This window comes from Camelus dromedarius, chromosome 9 (genome assembly GCF_036321535.1).
Source record: "Camelus dromedarius isolate mCamDro1 chromosome 9, mCamDro1.pat, whole genome shotgun sequence".
In the NCBI taxonomy this organism is placed as follows: Eukaryota; Metazoa; Chordata; class Mammalia; order Artiodactyla; family Camelidae; genus Camelus; species Camelus dromedarius.
Genome location: NC_087444.1, coordinates 17,133,797 through 17,157,083, shown reverse-complemented (window position 1 = coordinate 17,157,083; position 23,287 = coordinate 17,133,797). Strand labels below are relative to the sequence as shown.

The 23,287-nt window shown below is 36.1% G+C and overlaps 1 protein-coding gene across 2 annotated transcripts; it reads left to right on the top strand.

Moving 5' to 3' along the window:
- The first annotated feature begins 15,119 nt into the window (after positions 1-15,119).
- Positions 15,120-22,663, top strand: LOC105102047 (monocarboxylate transporter 1). Of its 2 annotated transcripts, XM_064489971.1 has the most exons (5): positions 15,120-15,414; positions 16,451-16,594; positions 19,060-19,373; positions 19,422-19,926; positions 22,236-22,663. In XM_064489971.1, exons 1-5 carry the CDS (start codon positions 15,198-15,200, stop codon positions 22,478-22,480), a joined length of 1,425 nt encoding a protein of 474 aa, XP_064346041.1. In that variant the 5' UTR covers positions 15,120-15,197; the 3' UTR covers positions 22,481-22,663. The 2 variants fall into 2 exon arrangements, with proteins under 2 accessions (XP_064346041.1, XP_010993615.3); XM_010995313.3 differs by having other exon boundaries at positions 19,060-19,926.
- Positions 22,664-23,287: the final 624 nt, after the last annotated feature.

The window sequence follows — 23,287 nt, the reverse complement described above, 5'->3', positions numbered from 1 at the left end:
GCTTTGTAACCTGCCACCTGTAACCTTCTAATCTTTAAACTCTGTGTTTTAATTTTACCTGTGATTCATCCTAACTGAATTTTCCCTCATTCTTGAGTCTCCGTAACTTTGCTCTGCCCATAGAAATTCCCCTTTAACCCCAAATCCTACCATCCCTGTGCACCGTTGTATTTTATGTATTATGTGAATCTTTAGGTTTATTATTTTTGCTTATTTTCTCTCTATTGTAAGTTTCTAAGGTAATAGCTGTCTTTGTAGTTCCCATAACGCGTAGTTAAATGGAATAGTGTGTCTTGAGCAACTTTTTGGGTAATGATCCGTGGAATACTCTTTTCTTGTGGATCCAGTAACATCAGTTACATTGCTTACATTAGCCCCAGACCTTGTCTTCAGTAACTCTAAGATGCAGGCCTTTGTCATCCCAATTGCCAGTAACCCCCGTAGGGGTTGATGACTCAGGTTTGGAATTCCGGATCTGCAAATTAGAAATGCACATGTTTACCTGCCTCTGTTGTGATTGCACCTTGCTGATGTTTCTGGTTTGTCATTTAGAAAACAGCCCGGAAGAGGAGCAGATTAGCAATTTACTGCCTTTTTTTTTTTAAGAAAGTGAAATAGATTGTTGAAATTACTGTAAGTGTATTATTATAAAGTGATTTTTATTTTCACTGACAGTATATCAACTTGTATTGTCAGCATTTAAAGACTCTTAAGTTTTACGTATAATCGTATTTTAAGGTAACAGTATTTCAGTTTTGATACTTATTTAGTGTCCAGAAATATCCTTTAAAACAACTTTGCAAATAACCATTTATCTGTGCTTACTGTAAGCAATGCTTATGTTAGACAGACAATGCTCAATTTATTAGTCTTTTGTGGATTATCAGGTACTGTACAAAAACAAGACTTTGTTACTTCTTTGCAGAAATGGGCTCAGATGTAGCAGTAATAATCATGTCCAGACTCAATCAGTCATGGATGTTAAGCAATTACGTATACAGGGAATTTAACTGTCTTGAGTTTGGGATGAAAAGTTTAAGAATGATGAGTAAAACTGAGGTAAAATTTTAGTCTTTAGTCATCAAAACCTATGAGATACTTTTACATAAAACCAACTACAAACTATGAAACTATTAAATATTATGAAGCTGATTATAGTGTTAAATATTTCAATGAGTAGTTCAGTTCATACTTCTTATTTCAAAAAAAGGAAAAACAACTTTCTCTGCTGTCTTTCTCTTTGTGACTGTTTTCCCAACTTGGCCTTAAAGAACTAGGTGTGAAGTGGATAAGAAGCAGTGGTATACTAGCATTTCTGTTCAAAAGGAGTAATGTGGACAACCATAACCCTAACTCCATACTTGTTTGTTATTTTAAAGTAGCCATTACGTTTCTTCTTCAAACCCTGGGACAAAATCAGTGATATATTAATAAATAAACATAATATATTTAGGTTTTGACTTGAAGGGTCTCTGTTTTTTTTAATTGAAGTATAGTTGATTTACCATGTTGTGTTAGTTTCTGGTGTTCAGCAAAATGATTCAGTTATAACATATCCATATATTTTTTCTCATTTTCTTTTCCATTATGGTTTATTACAGGATATTGAATATAGTTCTCTTACTATACTGTAGGATCTTGTTATTTATCTATTCTATATATAATAGTTTGCATCTGCTAATCCCAAAGTCCTAATTTATCCCTCCCCCACTCCCTTTCCCCTTTAACAAAGTTTGTTTTTTATGTATGTAAGTCTCTTTCTGTTTTGTAAATAAGTTCCTTTATATCATATTTTAGATTGTACCTATAAATGATATCACATGGTATTTGTCTTTCTCTTTCTGCTTTACTTCACTTAATATGATAATCTCTAGGTTCATCCATATTGCTGCAAATGGCATTATTTCATCCTTTTTATGGCTGAATAGTATTCCATTGTGTATATATACTCCATCTTCTTTATCCAGTGATCTGTCAATGGACATTTAGGTTGCTTCCATGTCTTGGCTATTGTAAATAGTGCTGCTGTGAACATTGGAGTGCATGTATCTTTTCAAATTAGAGTTTTGTACAGATGTATGTCCAGGAGTGAGATTGCTGGATCATATAGTAACTCTATTTTTAGTTTCTAAAGGAAACTCCATACTGTTTTTCCAAAATTTACATTCTTGGAAGGCCTACTTTGGATTGCTGCAATAAATATTCATAGATTATAATTTAGAATATAATCTGGAATTCTACTAAGCAAAACTCTCCTGTAGAGTGTAAAGGACTTCAGAGGACACGGTCTCTACCTTCCCTTTCTTCACTTTTACTTCAGATTTTTATGTCCTTTTTAAAATGAGAAGAAAATGAGTCTGTATTTAGATATCATGCCAAAATAAGAAATTTCAAATAACAAAGACAGAAATTTGTTTATTTGGCAGAATTGTGTTGAGACCCTGTTTGGGTTTTGAGATTTTTTAATCCATAATTTTTCTTTTTAATGAATGTATTTTATTCACTTTATTTTTCTTTCTGAATCTTTTTCTTCCTGTAGATACTTGCAGTTTTAAACTTAATTTTGACACTGTGGAATAAGGTTTTTAATACAAGACTGTTATTAAGACTGATGAGACAGTTCTTGGCAACCAAAAGTTGGGACCTTTAAAAAACAAATTGTGAGCGGGGGAGAGTATAGCTCAAGTGGTAAGTGCATGCTTAGCGTGCACGAGGTCCTAGGTTCAATCCCCAGTACCTCCCCTAAAAATAAATAAACGTAATTACCTGCCCCCCGCCAAAAAATAAAAACAAGAACAAACAGAAAAACAAATTGTAAGAAATCATAGCTGGCAACTAACGTCAAAATTTAATCACATTCAACAAGGATTGTATTACCTGTTCCAGTTAAACTTTACTGTATCAAACAGCTCTACTGTGATCGAGTATGTATGTAAATTTAAACATAAATATTCTGAGATTAATTAACCTTTAATGTTTTTGGCTCTTAATTCAGAGAAGAACTTGTAAAATTCATGCCCTGGAGCATTTCTATTTAATCTCAGAACCCAGATTGCTTCCTTTGAACCAAGATGTTACAGCTTCTATAATCAAGTGGAAATTTTAGAAATCTTCAACTTGTAGATATTTTTATTATCCTACCTTCAGCATAGGTAGGTGAAATGCTCTGAGACAGGTTATCTTCATTTTCAAATGGTGGTATAGTTTTATGGAATTACTTTGCAAAACCTCAGTTTCATAAGTACCCTGAATTTACAATGATCTCTCCTGAGATGAGAATGGATGCCTCAGGTCTTCTTTAACCAACTCATTGTACACAATTCCCTTCTTTACAAAAGAAAGGCTACCTCACGTATCCCCATTCTTACTCTGGTGTAACAATGTTCCAGGCTATAAAAATCTTTTGGGAACAGTCTAAACAAAGGGAAAAATCGAGAATGCATAGCCCCAGAGAGAGAAATTTTGAAGGAGGCAGGACCATTTTTCATTCAGAGGACAAATTTCTGCCTTCTCTGATTTGTCTTCTATTCATCCTAGAATGTGAAAGAGAATAGATTGTAACGGGCTGTTTTTCAACTCACTGCTTTGAATTTGTAGGGAAGTAAAACTTTTCCCTTCTAGGCTCTGTGGCTGGTCTAATAATTAAATCGACACAAGACAGATTTACAGCAGAAAAACTAATTTCATACATAAGCAAGCCCATAAAGATATGAGGAGTGACCAAAGCAGGCAGCTTCTATACTTTTTAGACAAGGGAACAATAAATTTGTGAAGAATTGACAGCATTTGGGCTTAGGGCGGCAGATTAGTGAAGAATTAACAGGGTTTGTTTATACAGACTTCTCAGCCCTAAATTCCGTATCTCTGACAATAAGGATGCCTTCTGCCCTCCTGGTACAGGGAGAGTACCTTTCAAATGGGCTATCAGAGGGACAAGGGAAATCATTGCACTGGCTTTTTCTTAAGTAACTTTCATTCAAAATAAATGCCAAATGGTATATTTGGGGGTGGCATATTTGAAGGGTGGCTCCCCTTCAAAGTCAAATGAGGTCACACCTTTTCTGATACGACAAGCCAGTTATGTTATATAGTGGCCATTTTCCATAAACTGAATGAGCTGAAGTGCCAAGGTTTTGACAATGATATATTTAAAGCACATATAACACAATGTACAATATGCCAGAAATTACATATTTGCAACTATTAAACTTACCCATTTAGTAGTCAGTGTTTAAGGGGGTCCACAGTTTCCAAAGATCTTCTGGGCAAAACAGTTAAAGACCACAGATTCCAGAGTGACTTGTACATACACCTAGTTCCCTTCAAAGTAAATCTAAGAGTTTAACAAAAGACAGAATGGTATAATTTAGGACTTTATATCAGCCAAGAATTTTGCTTGATTTTTTTTTCTACCCCATACCAAATGTGACTATGATAAATGCCTATAGTTGTGAAAGAATTAGTTTGGTAGTTCTATCTAAAAAGACCCCAGGCAAAGGACATTATGGGACATGACACTATTCCCTAGAGCAAAAACAGGAACCAAACTAGGGACCAAGTTCCTGCATCAGAACCAACCAGCGCCAACAGAGACCTTTACCAGGATGAATCATGCTTTGGGAGGTGAGGGCCCAGTGGCGATGGGGAAACTTTGAAACGGCTCCTACACCAATCATATCTCTTCTACAGTGGAAATGTACAGTATGTTCTATATTCACTCAAGGATTTTCACTTATCCTGGTTTGTTTCCATCAATGAATGGAAATTATTTCAAATAGCAGTTATCCGAGTGATGGGAGAGCCAGAACTGGGCTCAAGGAACAGAAATGTACAAAAGGACAGCACTTTGAACTTCAAGTACCCCATTAAGTCTGCAGCATAGTGTACAATGGAAATCAGGAAGAGGTGAAGCTGAAGAGGCAAACAAGGGTGAGATTAGAATAGGTTTTGAATGTTAAGAAATTATTTTGAGGGTGGATATCTGGAGCTATAGAGTTTTAAGAAAAAGAGCAAAATGACCAGGTGTTATTTTCAAAAGATCATTTGTGCTGCAGTGTGAGAAATGAAAAGGGAAGACCCAAAGGTGGAAGGTAGGGAAACCAATTAGGAGGCTACTGCATTAACCTAAATGGGAGATGGTGACCTGATCTAAGAATAGTGGCTGTGAGGGTGGAGAGGAAGACAAATTCAGAGCTATTCATATTGGTTAGATACGGAGTATGAGGGCAAAGGAGAGAAGAATGACCCACAGATTCTGGACTGGCTAGTGATTTGACCTGGAGATATGCAACTGAGTCATCACATCGATGATAAGGAAGCCACCAGAGCAGATGAGCTCTGAGTCCACAGCGTGTTAATTTAGGGCAGACTGTATGTAGTACATGTTTAAGGAACCATTTCCCCTTCTGGCTAGATCACCCTCCTCTTTTAGTTGTTCATCAAATATTTGTTGAATATCTATTATTAGACTCCAAAGGGCTAGAAATATATCATTGTAAAGAGTTCCCATTTTTATGCAGCTTATTTTTTGGTGTGGAGAGACTGACAACAATAAGAGGTAATGTGGTCTAGTAGTTAAAAGGACAAACTTTGGAGCCATTCTGATTAGGTTTGAATCCCAGCTCTGCCATGTCCTGAGTAAGTTACTTCACCTTTCTGTTCCTCAGTTTGCTCAGCTCTAAATTGGGAATAGTAATAATACTTCATAGGGTTGTTGAGAGCATTATACTAATCAAGCAAAGTGCTTAACCTAATGCCTGCTGCATAGAAAGCACTATATGAGTACTAGCGGTTATTTAGTTATTCTTTTAGATAGGTGCTCTGGAAAAAAATAAAGCAAGGAGTGGGAGGTGTGAGGTTGATCTAGGATTGATCAAGGATGGCCCAGAAAAGCCTCCCTGATATGGGAACATTTGAAAAAAGATTTAATCGAAATGATATCTGGGTTAACAAAATTCCAGGCAGTGATAACTGTAAATTTAGAAAACCTAAAGGGCAAGTGTACTTGATATCCTTAAAGATAGTGATATAAGCTGGAGTGATATAAGCCAGGAGGGACAAAGTTAGGAGATGAAGTTAGGATAAATTATGTAGGGCCTTTGTAGCATTTAAAAACCATGGCTTTCCATTCTATGCATCCTGTGGCTGGACCCCAGGCTTCAGAATTAGGTATATGAATTACATTTCAGACAGTTGAGGCTCACATAGTGATTAGACATGACCAAACTAAGTATTTACTTCAAGCTAATTATGTTGCCAAAGTGAACATTCTGGGAATTCAGTTGCCTGGAAAGAAGCTGGGATTTTATGGGAAATATGTAGGTGTGGAGTTACTGGCAGTCTTCTTGTCTTAATGAGTTGAGGGCCTTCTTGAAAGTGAAATCAACATAGAAGAAAGTAGAACCAAAAATATGGAAATATCCCCAACCAGATCATTTGGTCCTTGGATCAGGCTGTGCCTAAAACCAGAACCTTGCCTTAGATTTCTTGGTTACATGAGCCATTTTATTTTCGTTCAAGTCAGATTGAGTTAAGTTTTTGATCACTTGCCAACCTGATTCATATAAAGTAGGCAGAAGGAATGGAGTCATTGAATCAAGCTGAAAAGGAATAAATGGCCTGCAAGAAAGGAAGAAAATCCAGAGAGAAGTCAAAGAAAGAAAGCATTTTAGAGGGTATTTTCAACAATTTGAACAATGAATGAGGAAATTAACATCAGGCAAGGACAAAAGAAGCTTGTCATACAAGGCTAGTGAACATATCCAGCACAAAATAGCTAATTAAACAATAATATCTATAGTGGTAGTAATATCTGTCATCTGCCATTGAATTATAAATTCTCTAGGAGAATGAACTATATTTTAATTTATATTGCTTTTAGTAACTTAAAGTTACTTTGTCACTAAGATATTTGAATTGAATTTACTCAGTTTTATGCCTTGCCTACTTGGGTTAGTAATTGGGAGGGAAGCCTGGGACCAGCAGCAAAAGAAAACTAACCTTAGCTTCCACATAAAGCCAGGAGTCCTGGCTAAAGTCACCTAGGTCCATAGTGTTCCCTAGCTTTTGAGAGATGCAGCAAATCTTTTTTTCTGGAGGAAAGTGCCCTCACTTGAGGCCCTCAGGTTTCTAATATATTAAGATTAACCACCTAAGCTCATAAACATTACCAAAAGAACAACATGGAAACATTGAGAAACACATTAGGACATTTCAACATACTTCTACTTCAATTATTGATAGATGAAGCAGAAAACAGAAAACTAGTGAAGACTAAGATAATTTGAAAAAAAAAAGTTTGAATCAACAAATAAACAATTCAAACCCAACATCTAGAAAATGTATATTCTTTTCAAGCATACATGGAATATTTTCAAAAATTAATGTACCAGCCCATAAATGCCAGTCTTATATCAAAAAAACTGAATTGTACCAACCATGTCATCTTGCCACAGTGTTGTTAATTATACGTCAATAAAGCTAAACAAAAGATTTCCTTTGGAGAGTTAAAAGACCCCTGTATAACTCTGGGTCAAAGAAGAAATCACAATGGAAATTTTTAAAACACTTGAATAAACAATAGTAAAAATACTGTGCATAAAACTATATAGTATGCAGTAAAAGTGATAGAGGGAAAATTGTAGTCTCAAATGCTCATATTAGAAAATAATTAGGGCTAAAATTAATCAACTAATAAGTATCTACCTTATGTTTGAAAAGGAGAATAAATTCCAAACATGTAAAAATAAAAATGATGTTAAAATAGCAGAAACAAATGACATAAGGGGAAAGGTACAATAAAAGATCAGTAAAACAGAATATTCTTTGAAGAAAACTTACAAAATAAATTCCTGATATTAAAGGAGGAAAAGAAGGCATAAATATCAATGATGAAGAGGATATAATTATGCCTATGAAGAGATTAAAATATAAAAATTCTATGACAGTGCTTTGAAAACTTTGATGAAATGGAAGAACTATAGAAAAATATCCTAAAAAGACAGACTCAAAATGCAATAGAAGGAATGAATAGACTTATAATTGTTAAGGAAACTGACAGAGATGATTTGAAACCTCCCAAAGAGAAAATACAATGTCCAAATGGTTTTCCTAGTAAATTCTACCAAACTTTCAAGGAACAGATCATTCCAGTCTTACGTAATCTCTTCCTGAGATGATGGGGAAAGAGAACACCTCCTAACTTACTTTTTGGCTCTAGTATAAAATTGATATTGAAATCAGAAAAGGTCAGTATGAGAAGAGAAAATTATATTTCCAAATGCCTTATGGACACATTTCAAAAAAAGTCCAAAAAATACTAATTAATTTAGAAATGTTTTTAAAGGTGTATGTTGTGACCAAGTTGGGCATATTCTAGGAATGCAAGGGTGGTTTAACAGGTTAAAAAAGAACTATAAATGTTATTCACTACTTGCTCAGATGAAAGGAAAAATGCTATCCTAAATCTGATAGTGTATCTGCCAAATTCTGGAGTACTTTTCTTGATGATGAAACACTATATGCATTATTTTACCTATTAAGTAAAATAAGGGTTACTTGAATACAAGTACTGTGATTCCATGATGATCTGATAACTGAGATGGCACCTAAGTAACTAATGAGCTGTAGCATATATAACATACATATGCCAGCACAAGAATGATTCACGTCCCAGGCAGGAAGGAGCCGGATGGCATGAGATTCGTCATGCTACTCAGAATACCATGCAATTTAAAACTTATGAATTGTTTATTTCTAGAAGTTTCCATTTAATATTTTCAGACTGCAGCTGACCATGGGTAACTGAAACTGCAGAAAGCAAAACTGCAAATAAAGGGGGACTACTGTATACAAAAATCAATTGTAGTGGTACTTCTAGAATGGAGTAAGGTCCTGTGAAATTGTGTTTCATAAAAGCAATAAGAACATTGGCAAGAATTATTAAAATCAACTTTTAAAAAAACTCAAAAATTAACCAAAGGCTTGAAGTAATCCAAAAAGAATGTATTCAAGAAACAGCTGAATCTCAGAATAGCAAGGTTTGTGGTGTTTTAACATGACCTATTCCTATATTCATCTGCCTACCTCTGGTAGAATGGAAAACAACAGCAAAAAAAACCTCACAATCACAGGAGCTGTGAAAATCAGCCGTGTAGTAACCACTTGGGGCAGAATGGGTTTGAAACCCTAAAAAAAAGCCTCATACTTAGAGAATTATTATTCAACATATCTGACAGTTCCTGGAAACCCCCACTTACAGGGATTGTCTTTATTTGAGCTGATTCGGAGCTTCCTCAGTGCAAACAGCCTTTTTCCCAGAGCATTTATTGAAAACAATCAGGGGCAATTATTTAACATCTCAGCTGCCTGAGTTGGAAAAACAATTGGAGCAAACAAAAAGCTGACCATACACTTTAAAGGAAAAGCTGGGGAATGAGATGCCCACTGGGAACTTTTAAAGCTCTGACATATTCCCAGAATGCTAGAAGGTCATGCACATGTGCAGACAGCCCATGCTCAGCGAAGACCTGAGAAGGCCTGAATCTCCTCTCTTGACTGACCTTGAAGCTCCATACCAGCAGGAAGTGAAGGCTAAAGCAGAAGCGTAAGCTGCCTGCTGGAGAATTGAAAGCATGCCCCAACATACACAAATACCCTGTGGTGAAGCCTGGTACATATACTGATTCAAGGCATTTTAAGGAAATTTTTGTCCAGTCATTGGCTGATCACTAACCAAGCAGAGGTTTCAATGGCCACATATGAGAAAAAATACAGACTTCACAGAATTTATTTAGGAAAGTCATTAAGCAAACAAAAGGCAATAGCAGTATCATCAACATGAACAACAAACAGCAATAACAACTAACCCTGAGGAGGGAGGGAATCTGATTTCCACGGTTACCTCATTGTGTTATTTTAAATGTCCAGTTTTCAACAACAAAATATGAGACACACAAAGAAACAGGAAAGTATGGTCTACACACAGGGAGAAAAGTCATTCGGTAGAAACTATCCCCAACAAAGCCTCAACATTGAACGTACTAGACAAAGGGTTTAAATTAGCTATTATAAATTTTTTCAAAAAATTAAAACCATGTCTAAAGGACTAAAAGAAGTTGTGAGAACAATGTCTTACCAAAAAGAGAATATTTATAAAGAGATAGTTATTATATTTAAAAAAAAAAAGGGGGGCCAAATAGAAATTCTGGAGCTGAAAAGTACAGTAACAGAAAAATTTGTAAGAGGGTCTGAAAAGCAGACTTGAGCTGGCAGAAGAGTCAGTGAACTTGAATATAGATCAGTTGAGATTACCAAATCTAAGGGGAAAAAAAGAAAAATGAATGAAAAATGAACAGATCCTTGAGACGAAGCCAAAGAATATTGAAAACAACAAAAGAAAAGTAACTCATCAGAAACCAAGTATCCTCAATAAGATTAACAGCTAATTTTTCTTTAGAAACCATGGAAGCCAGAAGGCAATGGGACAAAATATTCAAAGTGCTGAAAGAAAAAGATTATCAACCAAGAAATCTGTATCCAGCAAAACTATCCTTCAAAATGAAGCAGAGATTAAGACATTCCCAGATAAACAAAAACTGAGAGAATTTGTTGCCAGCAAGCCTGACCTATAAGAAATACCAAAGTGTGTCCTTCAGGCTGAATCTGAACAAACACTATCCATAACTTGAATCCACACAGAGAAATAAAGAACACCAGTAGAGGTAATTAAATAGGTAAATGTAAAAGACAGTATAAATGTTTTTTTTCCTTTGTAACTCTTTTTCCCCCTTCTACCTGATTTAAAAAACAACTACATAAAGCAATAATTATAAAATTATATATGGACTTACAGTGTATAAAAATGTAATTTGTAAAACAATAGTATTGTGAAAAAGGAACAAAGTTTCTATACACTATTGCAATTAATTTGTACTAATCCATACTAGATTGCTTTAAATTAAGATGTTAACTGTAATCCACAGGACACCTACTAAGAAAATAACAACAACAAAAAAGTAAAAGAAACAACTTGGTAATTAAAGGGGCACACTAAAAATATCTATTTAACACAAAAGAAGGCAGTGATGGAGGTATAGAAAAAAAAACAAAGAGAACAAATAGCAAAATGGGCAGACTTAAGTCCTCCCTTATCAATAATTAAATTGAATAATTAAAAAGTAAATAGATTAAACACTCCAATCAAAAAGCAGTGATTGGCAGACTGGATTTTTAAAAATGACCCAACTCTATGCTGGCTACAAGAGGCACATTATGGATTCAAAGACACAAACTAGTTTAGAGTGTACAGATGACTAAAGATATGCCATGCAAACTAACTAAAAGTCACCTAGGTAAAACAGACTTTAAGACAAAATTGTTATTAGACACAAAGAAGGACATTGTATAATGATTAAAGTTCGATCCATTATGAAGACATAACAATTATAAATATATATACACCTAACAACAGAGCCCCAAAATACATGAAGCAAAAACTGATGAAATTAAAAGGAGTAAACAGATAATTCAATAATAGTAGTTGAAGATTTCAACAGAACTTCAGTAGAACAAGTAGGCAGAAAATCAACTAGGAAATTGAAGACTTGAACAACCAAGTATATACCAAGTACAAACCAAGTAAACGTAATCCACAGAACACTTTACCCAACAATAGCAGAATACACATCTTCTCAAGTATACATGGAACATTTTCCAGGACTAGGCCATAAAACAAGTCTCAATAAATTTAAAAGGACTGGGTATGTTCTCTGATCACAATGCAATAAAATCAGAAATCAACAACAAGAAATTTCAGAAGTGAGCAAATATGTGGAAATGAACAACACATTCCTATATAACCAATGGTTCAAAGAATAAATCATAAAGGAAATTAGAAAACACATTGATATGAATGAAAACAAAATGACAAAGTACCAAAATTTGTGGAATATAGCTAAAACAGTGCTTAGAGGGAAATCTATGGCTATATACATCTATATTTAAAAAGAACAAAGATCTCAAATCCATAACTGAAACTTTTACCATTAGGAATTAGGGGGGGAAAAGGCAAATTAAATGCAAAACAAATAGAAGGAAGGAAATAATAAAGATTAGAACAGAAATAAATGAACTAGAAAATATAAAAACAATAGAGAAAAACCAATAAAATCAAAAGTTTCTTTGAAAAGGTCAATAAAACTGACAAAATTTTAGCAAGACCAACCAAGAAGAGAGAGAGAGAAGACTCAAATTACCAAAACCAGAAATGAAAGAGAATACACTATGTATAGTGAAGAATTCACCTCACCAATAGAGAGGTCTGGCCTTTGCCCTTGGCTACTGGAATATGATCTCTAGGTCTCTGAAAAGTTCCGCCTGAGAGGAGTGTCTTTGTTTGCCTGGGCCCATTAGCCATATCTTCTTACTTCCAATCTCTAAAAGAGCTGGAGACTAAAGATTTTAGGCCACCCTCTGGTAGGGGCTGGAGACTAAAAGTCAGCCATGAGGGCAGTATGTGATCAAGCCCCACTAAAAACTCTAGACACTGAAGGCTGAGGTGAGCTTCCCTGGTTGGTGATACTCTCTATTGTCACACATTGTGACTGGGAGAAGGTAATGCTTCCCACGACTTTGTGGGGAGAGGATGATCAGAAGCTCTGCATTTGGACTGCTTCCAAACTGCCCTGTGCATCTCTTCCTGTAGCTAATTTTAACCTGTGTCCTTTCCATGTAATAAGTCATGAGTATAATAGCATCAGTGAATTCTGTGAGTCCTTCTGTTGAATTACCCAATCTGTTTTGGAAACCCACCCCACTACCTCTAACCACCCCCCCAAAACTTGCAGTTGTTGTTAGAAGTGAGGCTAGTCTTTGGGGGCTGTTCCCTCTAATATTATTGTTGGTTAAACTCTTCGTATATCACTACTGACCCTACAGAAATTTTTTAAAAGATTATAAAGAAATACTATAAATAATTGCATGCCAACAAATTAGATAGCCTAAATGAAATGAACGAATTTCTAGAAAAACAGAAACTATCAAATGACTCAAGTAGATACAGACAATCCAAATATACTTACAGCAAGTGAAGAGATTGCCGTATCATCAAAGACAAAGAAAACCCAAAGCCCAGATAGCGTCATCGGTGAATTCTTTGAAACATTTAAGGAACTAACACCACTCTTTTACAAGCTCTTCCAAAAAACGGAAGAGGAGGGAACATTTCCCAACTTGTTCTCTGAAGCCAGAACTATCCTGATGCCAAAACCAGACGAAGACATCACAAGAGACGAAAACTGCAAACCATTATCCCTTATAAATGTGGATGCAAAAATCCTCAACAAGGTATGAGCAAACAGAATTCAACAACATATAAAATGTGTTATATATCATAACAGACTGGTACTTATCTCAGGACTGCAGGAATTCATAAGTGGTTCAACATACAAAAATCAGTCAAACTATATCGTATGAATAGAATAAAGGCCCAAAACCACAAGATCATCTTAATGGACAATTAACAAAGCATTTGCTAAAATCCAACAGCTTTTGTAATTAAAAAAAAAAAATACTCAACAACTAGGAACGGGAAGGGAAATTTCCCAAACCTAATAAATGGCACCTACACAGAACCACCGCTAACATCATAATTAACGGTAAAATACTGAAACCTTCCCCTCTAGGATCAGATAAAAGACAAAGATGTCCACCTTCACCACATTCATTTAACAATGTACTGGAGGTTTTATCCAGCAAAATTAGGCAATGAAAAGAAATAAAAGCAACCAGATGATAAAGGAAGATGTAAAACCATCCCCGATGACATGGTCTTACAAATAGAAAATCCTAAAGAATCCACACACATAACATGCGTGAGTCTATTAGAACTAAAAAATGAGTTCAGAAAGTTTGCAGGTTGCAAAACTAACATACAAATATCAATTGTATTTCTATACACTAGCAATGAAAGATCCAAAAGTAAAATTAAGAAAACAGTTCAATTTACAATACCATCAAAAATAATGTCAGGACTAAATTTAACTGCTAATGGGTACAGGATTTCTTTCAGGGGTGATGAAAATGTTCTAAAATTAGTGATGATAGTAGTACAGTTTTGTGAATATACTAAAAACCACTGAAATGTAAACTTTAAAAGTGAATTTTATGATATGTGAATTATATCTCAATAAAGCTATTATTTAAACAAATTAATTGTCTTTATACACCAGCAACTAACAGAAAATGATTTTTTAAAATTACCATCTGTAAGAGTAATAAAAACTAACTTGGCATAAATCTAACAAAAGTTGTGCAAACCCTGGGAATGTTTAATTTTATAAAGCTTTTAGAAACTTTACTTCTATAGTTTTATATAAAAAAAAGTTTTTGAGCTTCTTAAGCAGAACTTTTCTTGAAAGTTGTTTTTTAAAATCACTACAAGATCACTTTTCTAAACTATATTTGAAGTATTTAGTTAGAAGGTGAGCTATTTAAAAGTTGACTTCTATGGGTAGGAAGATAGGGTTTGTATTAAAGATTAAGCAATATAATAATAAAATGATATTGTCATGGTTGACCTGTACAGTATTAACACTGTGCTATACCACTCCAGGTAGTGTTAGGGTGGCCAGAAATGAGTATGATGACATATTTTTGAAGGGTTAATTTTGACATAAAATAGAAGCTGGTTTAAGTAAATCAAAGGAGAACTGAATTTCTCTAAAGCAGACTGGTAGACCTGTTCTCAACCTCTCCCACCTGCTAGTAATTCATAATCACGTCCTTTGTCTAACTATGTTTTCACTAATGCTGGGGCTTAAGAAGATAAGGAGGAATCTTTGGTTTGAACTACTAGCTTCTTATATTAGGATTCATTTTGCAGATTTAAACTGTATTGGTCAGCCATTATTCGGGAATCTTTCTGGTCACATAATAGGAAAAAGAATAAATCTAAGCAGCTGGATGAAAAGCAGACTTTAATGAGCTAACTTTCCAGCCCATTAAATCAGAAAATAATGTTTGAAATGGTCTTTTATTTTGAAAATTGCTATATGCATTTCCTTATTCATTCATTACGTAAGTGTAAGGGATTTCCTGAAAGTGCTTTGTTACTGACCTACTTGTTCTGCACTATTTTAATTTCATCCCCTTTAGATATCTGGATTCGAACTGCATTTTAGAATTCACCTTTACTTACAATGCCACCATCAGGCGGCGGTCCAGTTGGATACACCCCCCCAGATGGAGGCTGGGGGTGGGCAGTGGTTGTTGGAGCTTTCATTTCCATCGGCTTCTCTTGTGCATTTGGCAAATCTATTTCTGTATTCTACAAAGAAATTGAAGAAATATTTAAAGCCAGCACCAGCGAAGTGTCATGGTTGTCTTCCATCGTGTTTGCTGTCATGTATGCTGGAGGTAAGTACCCGTGAAGAGCTGCTCTTTTAACTGTCAGTAGGTAGATAATCTGTATTAGGTACTTTTTGTTCTATGTCTTTATCAGTGAGATATTTAAAATGTGAGTTCTTAGAGTTATGTGATTAGAGTCATATTTTTCATTCCCTTTAACAATAAAAGCTACATAGCAACTGTGTGCTCTGTTAGGTCAGTTATAATATAGAACAGGTGTCATTATAAAGGATACCTTTCTTTAAAAATGTATTTTGTGTTGGCTGCTGGTGTATAAAAAGGTAGTTGATATTTGTATTTTAATCATATCTCCTGTAAGCTTGCTAAACTCTTGTTAATCCCAATAGTTTTTGGTAGATTTATTTCAAAATTTTTAGTAGACAAACAAATCTTCTGCAAATACTGATAGTTTGGTTTCTTCCTTTCCTTACACCTTTCCCCCCTGTCTTACTGCGCTGGCTCGGACCTCCAGTATAATGTTGAAGAAAAGTGGTGATGGTAGGCATTCTTGTTTTGTAGTTCTGTTTTGATTTTGTTGTGGTTTTCTGTGAGAAACAATACATTTTAGCTAGTTTTTAAGTATGCGCTGAAGTCAGAAGTTTGATCAGACCTGCTCATACTTACATTTTGTCATTCGTGTGTGTTTGCTCTAGACGACTGTTTAAAAAATTTTAAACAGAGCAAACATCCTCCATATCTGTGGATAATATCCTAGATACATGAAGAATCGTATAAACACTTATAATTAGGGTATTTTCAGCCTCTTTTGCTTCCAAAGAGTTGGATTATGGTCTTTCATACTTCAGTAAAAATCCATCTTGTATGTTCTAGGTATGTAGAAGATACAAGCATTACTATATTTTTTCCATTACACAAACCTGTGACTCTGAAGTGAAGATAGAAAGCAGTAATCCTTACCACTGCCTTCTGTTTTATCTGTTTATTTTGCGGGGTGGCATCCTGTCATGTCAGTAATGCCATGTGCAGGTGTGGATGTGAGGGCCGGGCTTCTCCTTTATATTCTAAGCTGTTTGTTCTCTCCTAGGTCCTATCAGCAGTATCCTGGTGAATAAATACGGCAGTCGTCCAGTCATAATTATTGGCGGCTGCTTGTCAGGCTGTGGCTTGATTGCGGCTTCTTTCTGTAACACCGTGAAGGAACTTTACTGGTGTGTCGGAGTCATTGTAGGTGAGTCGCTACTGATGTTATTTTCAATCATTAATTTTTTTGTGGACTATTTGTAGCTTTCATTTGCCAATTCTTTTGAAAAATGAAAGTTCTTTGTTAGAAAAATTACAGGATCACTATTTTTTAGAGCTGGTGATATGTTAATTTAATAGAACCAGAAAAGCGAGCCTTTAAAGAACGTTCTGGCCCTTAATGGCATTTTTATTGTAAGCACATTAAAGAGAGCTTCTTTTCTTTTCTTTTTTTTCCTTCCCTCTCCTTTCCTTCTTACTTCTCTTTTCTGTCTTTCTTTTTTCATCTTAAGAAAGAAGACAGTGGTGATAGGTTAAAAAGTTGTTGAGAGGGAGGTCATTAGCTATTCCCTCTCATTCCCCCTTCTGCCCAAGAAGAAATTGGCTCAAATTAGAGAAAGAGAGAATGTCAAAGCAGGAATTTTCTGATAGAAAAGCCAGATACATTTTCAAGGGATAAGGGGCACACTTGAGGAAACTCCCCTTTCTAATAGCTAAATTAAGAAAATAAAACTGCTGAATATAAGTATTATTGACACCCATAGCTCTACAGATTCAAGAAAACTACCGTTAATATTTTGATGCCCTATCCACTCATTTTCCTGTGCGCACACATAGAATTTTTAGAACAAAAAAGGATGAGACTATGTATGTTTGTATCCAGTTTTTTGTTATACTTACTAATACATCATGTACATTGTTTCCCCATCTCAGTAAATATACTTTAGCTGCAATTATTTTTTCATGGGGTAGATGGATATACCATAATTTATTTCACCATTATCTAATCAAAGGACATTTTAAATTGTTTATATTTTTTCATTATTAATAAACAGTATTTGTATGATAGTACTTCTGTATACATCTTTGTGAAAATGATCATTTCCTTTGGATAAATTTATAGAAGTGGAATTACTAGAGGAAAATGTTTTCAATACAATTGGCCAAATATCTCTTTTAGAAAAGTTATAATAATTTACAGTCCCACCTGCAGGACCTGAGATAAGGCCAATAATGGGTATTATCTTTTTGAATCTGTCCTTTTACCATATTAATTACATTTTTTAACATTTAAATATTTTAATTCATCTGGAATATTTGAATAAAGTAAGGAAGGACTAAAACTTTGTTCCCACATGGTTATTCAGCCTGTTCATTATTCCATTTGTTAATTCAGTCCACAAACATTTATTGAGTCCCTAGCTATATGCCAGGCATTGTCCAAGCTCTGTAGGGAGACCAACATGATAGGCAAGATTCCTGCTCTTCAGTGGAGAGAAGTAAACAATAAACAGACCAACAAATAAATGAATAAATAAGAAAACTATCAGGTAGTAATGAGTGCTTTGCAAAGACTTAAAACAGAGAATTTTGATAGAGAGGAATTGAATGGTCCCTAAAGGGAAGGCTTCTCAGAGGTGGTGATTGAGATCTGGATGATAACCAAGCAGGAGGCTTTGTGACAATCTAGAGGAACAGTTTAACACTTAGCACAAGTAGGAATAGACTGAGATGAGGGCAAGGAAGCAAATTAGCGCCAAATCATGGGGCCTCCTAACCCAGAGTGAAAAGTTATGGATGGGCAGTCATTAGAGAGATTGAAATGGGTGAGCATCCAAATCTGGTTTACCTAGTAGGGAACCAAGGTTGGGAGACCACTTAAGAGGCTATTAGGATAGTTAATTGTCCCAGCCCCATTGACTGAAAAATCCATCCTTTCCCTATTAATTTAAATGTATCTTTTGGTTCTATTTCTGGACTTTCCACCCACCTTTATTGATCAATTTTTCTAATTTTGAACAAGTGCCACACTGTCCTAATATATTTATATATCTGTTAGGGTAGGTGCCACCAATTATTTATCCTTTTCCAATATTTCTAATGCATTTGTTCTCTGGGTGTATTTTAGAGTCATTTTACCCCATTTGAAAAATAAATTACATTGAAATTTTCATAGACATTGCGTTAAAAAAATGGATTTCCTAAGATACTGTTAGCATCTTGACAATGTTGTGTTTTACTGTCCAAAAATATTTTCTCTCCCCCTCCCCCTCCCCCTCTTGCCCTTCCTCTCCCTCTGCTCCTCCTCCTGGTTTGCTTTCTGAATTTAGAAGATTTATCGTCTCTCCTTTTTGTTTTTAATTCTCTATGCCTCAGGAAAGCAAAAGTTATGAAATTAGACAAAGGATCTTACATTTATTGTGTTTTTGTTGCTAAAGTAAAAAGAGTTCTTTTTCATAATATAAATTTTTATATTATAAACCTAGTATTTACTGCAAAAAGAGACTTTATGTCTATATTTATTTGATAACTGTCCACGTAATGATCTACTGGTTATAATAGCCTCTGATGATTTTGACCTCTTTCCATTCAGTTTCTCTGCCTGATTAATTAATACCAAATACATTTTTGACATTTATTACAGTATGTGATTGTGGTTCCCCTCCTCCCCAGGTCTTGGGCTTGCCTTCAACTTGAATCCAGCTCTGACCATGATTGGCAAGTACTTCTATAAGAGGCGACCACTGGCAAACGGACTGGCCATGGCAGGCAGTCCTGTGTTCCTCTCTGCCCTGGCCCCCCTCAACCAGACCCTTTTTGTTCACTTTGGCTGGAGAGGAAGCTTCCTAATTCTTGGGGGCATCCTACTAAACTGCTGTGTGGCTGGAGCCCTGATGAGACCAGTAGAGCCCAAGCCAAACACTGCAGGGAAAGAAAGATCTAAGGAATCCCAGCAGGAAGCTGGAAGACCTGATGCAAAAAAGGGGGCAAGTGATACAAATACAGAAGTTAATGGCAGAAATCCCCCAAAAGAGAAACAATCAGTTTTTCAAACAGTAAACAAACTTCTGGACTTATCCCTGTTCAAGCACAGAGGCTTTTTACTGTACCTCTCTGGGAACACGATAATGGCTTTTGCACTGGCTACACCTTTAGTCTTTCTTAGTAATTACGCCAAGAGTCAGCATTACTCTAATGAGAAGGCTGCCTTCCTTCTTTCTATTCTGGCTTTTGTTGACATGGTAGCCAGACCTCTTATGGGATTTGTAGCCAACACAAACTGTGTAAGACCTCAAATTCAGTATTTTTTTGCTGCTTCTGTTATTGTATACGGAATGTGTCATATGCTAGTACCTTTCTCCTCCAGCTATCTTGGGTTTTGTGCCTATGCGGGATTCCTTGGATTTGCTTTTGGGTGGCTTGGCTCCGTATTGTTTGAAACGCTGATGGACCTCATTGGACCCCAGAGGTTCTCCAGTGCTGTGGGATTGATGACCATTGTGGAATGCTGTCCTGTCCTCCTGGGGCCACCGCTTTTAGGTATAGTATGTCTACCTATTTCTGTGGTTCGGTTAACATGAAACAGGTATAGAAGAGTGGAAGATGATAGAAAGCAGAAATCAGTGAGCTGCTGATGCCAGAGGGCTAGTCTTTCTCATTTCTGTACCCTCCATGCTGACACATGGAGCATAATTGCTCAAATACTTTTGGAAATAAATTAAAGTGAATCATCAAGCTGAAAGGGGAATAAAAAAACTATTACAAACTTAAGCATTTATTGAAATATTTTTCTCATAGAAAAACCAAATGTATTTATTGTAGAAAAATGTATTATACTCCACCTTTAAAATACTGTTGGTGATTTCTCTTAATTATGGAATTTATATCAGCAGTAATATTTAAAATAATAACAATACCCAGGTAAGGGCTTACAGTATACCAGGGACTGTCCTAATCATTTTCTATATTCTGTCCTATATTACAAGTCTGTGATGTAGGACTGTCCCCACTTTATAAATAAAGGAACTGAGGCTTCTAAAAGCAAAATAACTTGCCCAAGATCACACAGCTAGTAAGAGACCATAAAACTTGATGTATTATTCTTTTAAGAATGCTAAATGATGTATATTTTTAAATTATCATTAATACAAAATACAGCAATGATTTGGGCTTCCTCTGGATGTGACTCATGCTTCTGAGAGTATGCACTATAAAGTAAGAAGGCAACATAAAAGAAGATCCACTACTGACTTTTCAAAACTTATCCACCCTCTCTCCTCCCTATACTCAAGGAGATTCCAAGTCCTGTCAAGTTTTACCTCCTAAATCTCTTTCTAATCTGCCCATTTTTCTCCATCACAACTACCACTCTTACCCAAACCTCCTGCCTTCTCTCTGGGCTGCTCCTAGCAGTAGCCTTCTGACTTCACCCATGTCCAGTCTACCTGCTCTTTAGTCTCCTGAAACACTCGAGTTGCTTCCCACATCTCAGGGTGAAGATCAGATTCCCTACCGTGGCCCACAAGGCTCTGCGTGGCCTTGCCCACCCACCTCTCCAGCCTCATTCCCACCACTCAGTCAGCTCTCTCTGCTTCCCCTCTCACACCCTCTGCTTCCTCCTACCACCCGCCTCTGCACGAGCTCTTCTCTGCCTGGATACTTTTCCCATCTCCTTTCTCCCAGATAACTCCTATCCTCCTGTAAGTCTTGGCAAAGTTTATTTACACTTTAAGAAAAGCCCTCCTGACCCTACTTGCTGGCCTCAACCTCCTATTCTCTGCTCTCAGGCCCTCCCTGTAGCACTTGTCACAGTGTATGCACTTACTGGGTTAACATTTTTCCTCTCCACTGAACTGTATGGATGTTCCCTCTTTTGCTCACCCTTAACTCAGGGCCTAGTGGACCCAGTGCCTGGTGTGTGTATAGAGACCCAATAAGCATTGCTGAGTGAGTGAGTGGAAAACTGTATGGAGTCCTATTTGAACTGGTTATTATATTCTTTATGGGTGTAGAGTTTTCCAAAGTTTATTCCTTGAAATACTAGTTTGTAGAGATGCTAATACATTTTACTATAACAAGGATTTCATGGCCAAAAAAGTTTAGAAACACCAAAGTAAATGAGTTTCTTTACTATCACACCTCATAAAAGGCTTTAATAGAAAAGACTATGATATGTCATTTCCAAATTTGCTTGACTTTGGAAACATTAGGGAGGTGTCCTGTAGCACAGAGTTGTGGGTGGAGGCCTGAGTCAGACCTGGTGGGTTTCAAGCCAACCTATTTCACACACTAGGTCACTTTGTGACCTTGGACGAGTTACTTAAGGTTTCTGAACTTTGGTTTTTACGTTATACAACGGGAATGATGATAGAATCTTCCTGTAGTGAATATTAAGCACTTAGAATGGTGGAAAGGTATTGCTGTTAGCTAATATTTTAGCATAGGATGAGTGCTCACAGGATTGCTCTTTGGGAAACACTGATGTCAGAGAAAGAGCATTGTCCTGGGAGAGTGGAATTCGCTCTGTGGCCTTGGGCAAGACTCCCAAACCTCTTTTGAGCAACAAATTTTTCCACTGTATATTGAAAGAATTGATTCTAGGTGATCTCTAGGTATTTCCCAGTTCAAATTTGCTGAGATTTAATTATTTTCAAGTTGCTAAACGACAGAATATGCTAGGCCATCCAAAATCAGTGTGATGTCATAAAAGATCAGATCATTTTTAGCAGTTCCTTTTTGTACTAAATTGTCATTTGTGGGATCTTTGAGTGGATCCTTAAACTTTATTTGGGCAAGGGTAAAATTGTTTACTTTACCCATGTAACTTTTTTTTTTTTTGACATCTTTAGGTCGTCTCCATGACATATACAGAGACTACAAATACACATACTGGGCAAGTGGCACAATCCTTATTGTCTCAGGCATCTATCTCTTCATCGGCATGGGCATCAATTATCGACTTGAGGCAAAAGAACAGAAGGCAGAGGAGAATCAGAAAAAGGAGAGTAAAGAGATGGAACCAAAAGAAGTCACTAAAGCTGCAGAATCTCCAGAATCAAAAGGCATAGAAGGGCCCAAAGAGGAGAAACTTTAAGGCTCAAATCAGGGATAAACAGAAGCTTTGCACCAAAGATACCTGAAAAAGTCTACTGAATCATGTCCTATTGTTGGTGCTTATCATGGACAGTTGACATTTGTGTACAGCTTATACCAGGTGTTCACTGATGGAACTTTCATTTCCTTCCTTTACATCAGTCATAATAAATATGTCACATCCTTTAGGGGCAGGGGATTTGCAAAAGGTGACAGAAGGAAATAGCTTTTATTTGAAGTCACATTTATTAAGGTATACTGTACAAATCTCTTTTATGAGAGTAAAGTTTAATGAATTTTGACAAAGGTATTTAGTCAAAAAACTACCACTCTAATATAGAACATTGTGAACAGCCAAAATAATTCCCTTCTGCTCCTTTGCAGTCAGTCCCCTTCCCCTAATTATAGCCCCTGGCAGCCACTGATCTAATTTCTGTTCCCTATAGTTTTGCATTTTCCAGAATGGAATAAATGGAATCATATAGTATGTAGTATGTGGCATAATAATATGTATTTGGTCTTTATCTCTAGTTCCTGGTATATGGTTCCTAGAATCCTTGGAATCTCTGGAGTGATAAGAGTGTCTTTTGCATGCTAATTAGGTGACTAGTGGCTGGAGACCCCTTTCTTAGCTGCAGGATAGGAGCTAGTCTCCAAAAAAGACCAAGGAGTGATTAGAGGGTTGGAACGTTCGGTGGCATCCCGTGACCTCCAGAGAGAGGAGAGAGACTGGAAGTTGAGTTCAATCACCGATGTCCAATGATCTAATCAATCATGTCCATGTAACAAAACCCCCTAAACTACAGAG